At 30.1% G+C, this 9,513-nt stretch overlaps 1 protein-coding gene across 1 annotated transcript in view; it reads right to left on the bottom strand.

The window, feature by feature from the left end:
• Positions 1 to 9,513, bottom strand: part of LOC106468007 (squamous cell carcinoma antigen recognized by T-cells 3-like) — a 103,854-nt gene that overhangs the window by 60,515 nt on the left and 33,826 nt on the right. Inside the window, exons 9-11 of the mRNA XM_013928402.1 lie at positions 8,415 to 8,473; positions 4,919 to 5,028; positions 1,080 to 1,192 (exon numbers count right to left, since the gene is read on the bottom strand). Of these exons, the coding sequence (XP_013783856.1) occupies positions 1,080 to 1,192; positions 4,919 to 5,028; positions 8,415 to 8,473 (282 nt within the window). The remainder of the gene's footprint in view (positions 1 to 1,079; positions 1,193 to 4,918; positions 5,029 to 8,414; positions 8,474 to 9,513) is intronic.

Below are 9,513 nucleotides of genomic sequence, written 5' to 3'. Positions count from 1 at the left end.
ATTTTGAATGCGAGTCAACAAATGAGATGACATGGCCTTTCACCCATGACCTGTCTTGAAAGGGTTAATACATGTTTTAGAAGCTTATATGTTAATATCAAGTTTAATAGAAAAATAAACCCATATTTATTACTTTCCTACAAGCTGTAAATGAAATGTATGAACCGACACTGAAACTTAAAAGAGGTATTTTAACTTTCTGATATAAATATTTAATGTAACCTCTTTTATTGTTAAAATATATTAAAGAAATTAATACTTAACCCCTGAGCAAATTTCCTGTTTCATTAGATTCAAGTTGTAACAATGACTAGAACCACAACTGTTCTGTGATTAAGAATATTCATGAGTTTATTCAGGATTTTTAAAACATAGTTCAAAACCTTCATAAACAATTGTCAAGATAAACACATAAAATGCTTTTGACATTACTTTAGGTATCTGATAAAATTACAGTTCTGGGTATTTGTTTGACTTGCTTACACACCCAATGATACAGCAAATATAATGCAAGTTCCTGGTTAAAATGAAATCACATTTAACATCTTTTATTATACAAAATGTTAATGTTCAAATACAAGACATAAGATGTATTTCACCTTTTGAAATATGTAATTGATTTCTTTTGGTGAACTTATTATTTATGATATAATGATGAAAACCACTATGTAACATAGCTATTTTATACTATTTTGCATGCTTCCTGTAATGGCACATATACAAATAGTTAGCCTAATAACCATATGTTAGGTCACTTTCTTAAAAGAAATGGTTTAGTAAAAACATTGTCTAAGGTATCAAATCTAATACAAATAGATAATATTTATCTCACTCTATGTATAAAATGTATTCATGATGTTCATATAGTAATTTATGTAGCATTCTACAAAGGCATCAAAGTTATGTTCATATAAGTGATTACTCAAAACAGCCACCAATGAAAATGAAAAGGGTTCACCAACATCCAGTGATGTTAAATAGGAAGACTCTATTTTGATTGTATGTCAAAAATTTAATGAAAAAGTTAGAATTAAGACAAATCATCAATCTTCTGTGCTTGTAAGTGGTAAGTTACATACCTTCTTCCCTCTCAAAATTAATAAGTATTTCTCCTATTGTTTCTGGCCAGTCAGTGGCTGAATGCAGTCCTCGTAACAAAACTCTTCGATAATGCTTGTCATCTCCATATGCCCTGAACAAAGAAAATTATTAGTTGAAAGTACCTTTAATACAAGATCAGTGTTTACTTTAAATATTACTTTTTTTTTGCTACAGATAAGTAAGCTTCAGTAACCAATAACAAGAGGGAATCCTCAATAGCCACAACACTTGAAATTCTTATAGGCAGGATTAGAGTAATTTAATCTAAGACACTTTTTTTTTTTCATTAGCTATACTTTTGTGCACCAGCAATACCAAGCATGGGGTACGTGTATACCAAACTCAATTTTATTATTCATCAGGATCTCTACCGGGCTACTCTCATATTCTTATAGGCAGGATTAGAGTAAATTAATCTAAGAGACCTTGGGCATGGTAAAATAATACATCAATTGAAAGAGTTTGACCTCCTGAGTTCAAAACTGTAATTAGATCTCAGCCAAGAGATGACAGAGCTATGAGCCACTGTGCTGTGGCTAAAAATGTCAGTAAAAAAAGATGTATATAACTCACTACTTTTAAGTAGCTGCTATGGGATGGAAAAACAACTCAACCAGTAGCATGGTACAATAACAAAGACAACCTATTTCCACAATAAAGGTCTATGGATATGTTAAATTGAACAACAGATACCTGGCAGACAACTTATTTTCCACAACAAAGTTCTATCGAGTATGTAAAATTTAATAGTAGATAGCCTGGTAGGCAACCTATTTTGCACAACAAAAATCTATGGATATGTAAAATTTAACAATAGACACCTGGTAGACAACCTAATTTCCACAACAAAAATCTATGGATATGTAAAATTTAACAATAGACACCTGGTAGACAACCTATTTTCCACAACAAAAGTATATGGATATGTAAAATTTAACAACAGACACCTGGTAGACAACCTATTTTGAACAACAAAAGTATATGGATATGTAAAATTTAGCAACTAGACACCTGGTAAATACCTTATTTTCCACAACAAAAGTATATGGATATGTAAAATTTAACAATAGACACCTGGTAGACAACCAATTTTCCACAACAAAAACCTATGGATATGTAAAATTTAACAACAGACACCTAAAATAGGTTGTCTACCAGGTGTCTGTTGTTAAATTTTACATATCCATATACTTTTGTTGTGGAAAATAGGTTGTCTACCCCACAACAAAAATCTATGGATATGTAAAATTTAACAATAGACAGCTTGGTAAACACCTTATTTTCCACAACAAAAGTATATGGATATGTAAAATTTAACAACAGACACCTGGTAGACAACCTAATTTCCACAACAAAAATCTATGGATATGTAAAATTTAACAATAGACAGCTTGGTAAACAACCTATTTTCCACAACAAAAGTATATGGATATGTAAAATTTAACAATAGACACCTGGTAGACAACCTATTTGGCACAACAAATGTATATGGATATGTAAAATTTAACAATAGACACATGGTAGGTAACCTATTTTGAACAACAAAAGTATATGGATATGTAAAACTTAACAATAGACACCTGGTAAACACCTTATTTTCCACAACAAATATATATGGATATGTAAAATTTAACAATAGTCAACTTGGTAGACAACCTATTTGGCACAATGAAGATAAGCTGAGTATTTATTTACCACAATACACAACAAAAGCTAATGATCTACTTCCCAGGTTTATACAACTATTACTTTGAACTTTGTTATCCACCAGTGGATTGAAACTGCCTGGTATCAAGAGTAAAATTAGCCTCAAAGTAGTGACTGGCAATCAGAAATTGTGAACCTTCAAGATTTAGTAGTTGAATGAAAAATTAAACTACTGGTGTTGACTAGGCATGAAAATTATTTGATAAAGGTTTGCTTTATTCGTTTATAATACACACACACACACATATTGTGAGTTTGGCTAGAGGTTCCATACACATACAGCCTAATAATAGGTTAGTTGTAACAATTGAAAATATAGTAAGTTGTTGGTACGATTTTTAACATGGTACGGATATCATACTTTCCAATTTTAAATGTAGTGTTAGTAACATTTTATAAAACTTATAACCTACACCATAAAATAAATTGGTAAAGTTCTGTGATGTTTAATTTGATATTCTAAATGACTGAATTTCTCCCTACAAAGTTTTTTAATTTTTGAAAAAATTCAATTAGGAACTACTGTACTATAATCTGTAAGTAAAAGAAAAATAACCTTTGCCAGTTAAAGGGAAAAACTTCACACTACAACTGACACTTATTCTTTTGTTTAAACTGTAGTAAATATTCATGAACATACAAAACATGTTGTCACATATAGTTGTGTTTAAGAAAAGCAATGGAATGATTCTACCATCAACATGAACCTAGATTAGTAACAAATACACTTAATATTTAATTTAAAACAACAAACTGGTTAATGTACTGCTTTACTACCTGCAAATTTAATCTTTCATACAAGTTTAGTTTAATAGTAATTTTTATAAATCTCAGCAAGTGCAAAATCACACAATTCTTGTATGTGGTACAAAGCTGTTAATTATTATAGGTATGTTGTTTATTTATTTTGATTGTGAATTTTTGAATCTTTGTTAAAAGCTAAGGATCTGTTATACTTACAGCAACATTTCTATCAGGTGAGAGTGTTAATTTAAAATGTTAAAATTAACACGTAGCAGGAATAAAAGAACAATTAGTTCTAAAAAGAATAACAAAATTAATATAACATTACCCAGTATTTAATTGTGCTTCCCTTGGTAAAAAAAAAGGTTAGTAATCATTTTTTTATGGATATAAATGATGGACCTTAATGCCAAACTTCCCACTACATCTAATCATTAGATAATGCTTGGAGATGGCTTGAATGGGTAATGAAGAACAACTTTAATACAAGTTTAACATAACAGCAAATGTACAACGTTTCAACAAGGTTTTGTCATAATCAAAACCTTAATGACAAAACCTTGTCGAAACGTTATGTTAAACTTATATTAAAGTTTTTCTTCATTACCCATTCGAGCCGTCTCCAAGCATTATTAGTCTCAAAGTGGGTTCCTCGTCATCAAATTTAATCATTAGATAGTTCAACATAAAACTCTTGATGTGACAACATTTGGAAATACAACATGTTCATCCTACTTTTTCTTTTCTAGATTAATATATTGTGGTAAATTAATATGGCAGGTTTTCTCAAACATGACAATGTTTAGAAAAATAATCAGCTCCACCATTAACTGCACCATCACTTCTTCAAAAAGGTATACTGTAAAAGTGTACAATAATATATTATACTATCAGGAAATCCACCATTCTTAGAGCACATACCTGTACAAAACAAATGTAGGATTCTTCAAGATATATATAATCAATAATGAAAATACAGTACTATGGATTATTTATTAAAATTATTATTGAAACTTTGTTAACAGATGTTTAAAGAATTGGTGAAAAAGTAGCACCTTTGTTTAATTCTCAAAGCTTAGACCACGGTCATGCTGAAGATGAGCATATGTAAGAAATGGGACAAAGAAATATGATATTGTATGTAGTGTATTATATGTCAGGAAGCAACACTTTAAAGTTTACAGAGGTAACAGAAGAAGAACAAGAAAATATAAATGTTAATAAACAAAGATAAAACTTGAGCCTCACTGAGAAGAAAATACTAAATAACTGACAAATAAACATATGTGCAGCAATAATATTGTTATAACAGTCATGTTTTATCATTTTATTTAAATTAAGCTCATAAAAGACGAAAAAAAATTACCTTTCTAAGTTGGCATACTCTAGCCAAATCCTAACCTCTGACCCTCGTCCTTGGTTAATAATGTTATTCCATAATTCTCTTGCCCGAGTCATGTTCTTACAAAACTTGGCCTAATATTGATTAGAATGATGTTAATTTTTATACTTGTAACTTAACTCAAGTTCTTTATATTTCTACTTCATTAACTAGGAAAGTTAATACAGATTGAACATAAAATTTACAATTTCTAATTTTGTATTGGCTGGGCCCTAACATGAAAATATCATTAAAAGAATCTCTGATTAAATTTTAAACATCTGAAGGTACACTATTAAAATATAATGTAAACTTCTCTTATAAATAATGTATAGATATGTACTTACTACCATAAAAATAAATATACAGAAGACACTGATAAGAAAAACAACAATCTTACAATAATCTTGACATGTTATTAATACTTGCTAAATTTGCAGATATTTTCTTTAGTGCTGTGTAGTGAAGTGTGATACTTTGAAAGTAGTCATAAAAGTGAATCTTGTACAGTCAGATTATATAGGTTTTCAGTCTAAGAGATAACTGATTGAAAATATGTTGATCAAACTCAATTTACAGCAGTGTTTTTTTCCTTGTCAGTTCTTATCTCTAACATACTGTAGATCAAACAGCAGGATAAAGAATGTACCAAACCTCTCAATATTTATTATCATAATAGTCTTATGAAGAAAAAAACAGCTGATCGTGCAAGTAGTTTTGGATTGACCAACTGTTAGTATTTCCTAAAACAACCCTAATTTTAAGGTGTAGGTCAAAACTAAAGGTGGATCTTAAAATCCTTGCTGTCATAAGAATCGGAGCCAGTAAACTACGATAATAAATATCCTCTTTATACAGAAACTCTAGTACAATCCCATTACTACATTTCAGTACTATATTCACCTTGTCCTTGGCTTCCAGTTTTTCACATTATAATCCAGTTTGTGAAGAGAGGAATTAATAGGAGTTATTAAAGTTTCTATTTTAATTTTATTTGCTTTAAGAAACTATTTCAAACATGATAAATTCCTTTTAATATAACAAATGCCAAATTGAAAACTTCTATACGAGAAGAATGTGTAGAATATGCAACCTATAAGGTCACTGGTGAGTCCTTCAATCGACACTCAATGTGACGTGGCAGGAACAATAAAGTAAATGCAAAATATCATTAAAGATTTTATTAGCTCATAAGCAACCTTTACAGACTAAAACAGTGTTTTATTTTTTAAAAGGCTTCCATCAAAAAGTGTATCTCTCTATCAATTCATCAATATATATCAGAACTTTCTAAAAATTACCTTTAAAAATGGAAATAGAAAGCAATAACAACACTGATAATAATAAACATTATCTAGATTAATTATATATATATATTTTAAAGATGCAACTTTATTTGATAAAAGTCATAATTTTATTTCCTGTTTGTCTACTCATAACAGTGCAGTACCCTATAAAAGATCTCTGTTATGATATGAAAATATCACACAGTATTCATTAAATCTGAGAGACATACAGAACTTCAATATAATAAAGTGGGTGAGTTACTAGTCCCAGCTTAAACTGGACATATGAGGATACAATTGAATTAGAGTTGGAGGATTTAATCGATTACCTAAGTGCAAAGATTGCATTCACTAGTGGCTCGTGAACTAACAGATGAATCAAAATTATGATTAATCAGTTACTGTCACGATAATAATCAACTGACTGTAATTAGTGTTTCTGATTATTACTCATTTTGATTATTCCAACAACCAATTAATAAAAATTATGATTAAATTGATTATCTCAAAATAATCAACTAATCAAATTAAGGTTTATGGTTATTTACCATTTTTTATTACTCCAACTGTCCAAATAATTGAAATATTGCCATTTGTTTGTTGTTAAGTGGGGTGCCTCATTATTTGTTTGAGGGTCTCTGGTTCATTTTACACAAACTTGGTCACCAGTTGTTTGTTGTTAAGTGGGGTGCCTCATGATTTGTTTGAGGGTCTCTGGTTCGGTTTACATAAACTTGGTCACCATTTGTTTGTTGTTAAGTGGGGTGCCTCATGATTTGTTTGAGGGTCTCTGGTTCGGTTTACACAAACTTGGTCACCATTGTTTGTTGTTAAGTGGGGTGCCTCGTGATTTGTTTGAGGGTCTCTGGTTCGGTTTACACAAACTTGGTCACCATTTGTTTGTTGTTAAGTGGGGTGCCTCGTGATTTATTTGAGGGTCTCTGGTTCAACTTACATAAATTTGGTCATCCTGTGTTTATTATTACAAAGATACTAAGGTTCCCTGCTACTGTCACCAATTTTGAACTGGTAACCAGAGGGAAGGGCAGAACCCACCACTAACTCTACGTCTACACAAATGTTAAATAGAGTATAAATTTACTGTTTTTTTACATTGTGTTGTGTTTCTAATTAATAATTGTGTAACTGTGTTCTTAACTATTGTATAAGAAGGCACAGATCTCAGGAAGATGGTTTAGGGGTCAGACCACCATTTTTTCCAGAATTAATAACCATTATTTAATGTTATACAAGCAGGCATTGATCTAGAGTGCATGGGAAGCTTTTTAAACTTCATTGAATTATGCAAAAAATGAAATTACAAGTAGGGAAGTATGGATGACTTCACCATATGCATAAGGGAGAGGTAGGTGTTGGTAGTACTATGTATTAAAAAGGAAATATATATTCGGGGAATGGATTTGTCACCCCTCAAAGCCCCTTCTCAGACAGCAGTGTTTATGCATTAAGGTTTTGCGTGTGAATTTATTCATTTGTTTATATATATACCATTACTCTGTTGAGTTTTAATACCTGTTATACATGCTAGTGCCATGTAACATTAATTAAATCTATAAAATTTAAATAAAATAAACTGGGTAAGCTACTGTGATAATACCTGTTACACACGCTAGTGCCATGTAACATTAATTAAATCTATAAAATTTAAATAGAAGAAACTGGGTAAGCTACTGTGATAATACCTGTTACACACGCTAGTGCCATGTAACATTAATTAAATCTATAAAATTGAAATATAATAAACTGGGTAAGCTACTGTGATACCTGTTTATGTTGAATACAGGGTGGAAAAAAACCTAAAGAATTTCAATACAAAAAAGTGGATTAGCTAAGAGTATGTTGAATAAAAAGGTGAAATCAGTGAAGATCAGGATATTGAAACCTTATTGAATGTGGATTTTCCACTGTTGGCCTCCGTATTTTTCTGGAATTTGTAAAAGATCTAGAGAGATGGAATGTTCATATATCTCTTGGGAGATATTTATAAAGATATAGTCATCCATAGTTATATATATACATTTTGTATTTCTTGCCATTGGTATATTAACATTTTGTTATATTTACCCATGAATTTAATTGTTAATGGATCAGGGCTGACTATCAGACTCAACAAGGTATGAATCAAATAAATATTTCTGTCTTTAATATATTTGAAAAGATTCAGTGAAACTTACCTCAATCTTTGCCCAATACTGGAGAATTATGCAACCGGGATCAGCATCAGCTCCAAAACCTGCACAGGCAAGGTCATTGAAGTCTCACAGATGGGATTATCATTTTTAAAAGAGAAATGTATTTTGGATAACCTAACTACAAGATGTTACACTTACTTAAAATTAATTAAAACACGAGGAAAGATAATCTTAGTTCATAATTTACTATCACATCAATTAAATATTATCATTAATATTTTATTTTTAACTGTTTTGATTTAACACAGGTTTCATATTAGTTGTTATGACACTTCAAAAATGAGTTGCAAAAATGTCTTTATGCCTTCATCACATTGATATAATTATAGTAACTTAAAATTACAAAAGGCTTATTCATTCCTTAGGATATATAAGCAGTACAGTTAGTAAGACTGAGAATGCATGATAATTTATACTTAGTAGACTGAGTATGTATGATAATTTGCATTTAGTATGTTTGTTGCCAAGTACAAAGTTTAATAAACAATGAACAATTTGTAACCTGATCACAACAAGTACTGAAACGAAATTTTTCAACATGAAAAGCTCTCAGAATTACCATTTAGCCACTGGAGGGCATTCAGTACAAAACAAATATATCGAGTGTGCATGACCATTATTTAGTAGGACTGAGAATCGGTGATAATTAATAATTAGAATGATTATACATCCTTGATAATTTATATTTAGTAGTGCTGACTATGTATAATAACCTATATATAGTATAATTATTTATATTTAGTATGACTGAGTATCTATTCTTATTAATATTTAGTATGATTAAGTATGCATGATCATTTATGTTAAGTAGAATTGGGTATGCAAGATCATTTACATTTGGCAGGACTGAGTATGTGTGATAATTAATGCTTCATATGTTTAACCTTAAATTCTTACAAGTTTTACAACTGTTGTATATATTTATTTTCAGTCTAATGCAACATTTATACTTAAAATGTGTATTTATTTTTCCAGATAAGCTGAGAATATATAAACCTTATAGCTAAACTGGACTGTTAATACATTATTTATATAATATTAATAGTTTGTTGTTGGAACTGTATATTATCTAGATCTTACT

This window comes from Limulus polyphemus, unplaced genomic scaffold (assembly GCF_000517525.1).
Source record: "Limulus polyphemus unplaced genomic scaffold, Limulus_polyphemus-2.1.2 Scaffold2829, whole genome shotgun sequence".
Classification (NCBI taxonomy): domain Eukaryota; kingdom Metazoa; phylum Arthropoda; class Merostomata; order Xiphosura; family Limulidae; genus Limulus; species Limulus polyphemus.
This window is presented reverse-complemented; position numbering and strand designations above follow the sequence as displayed.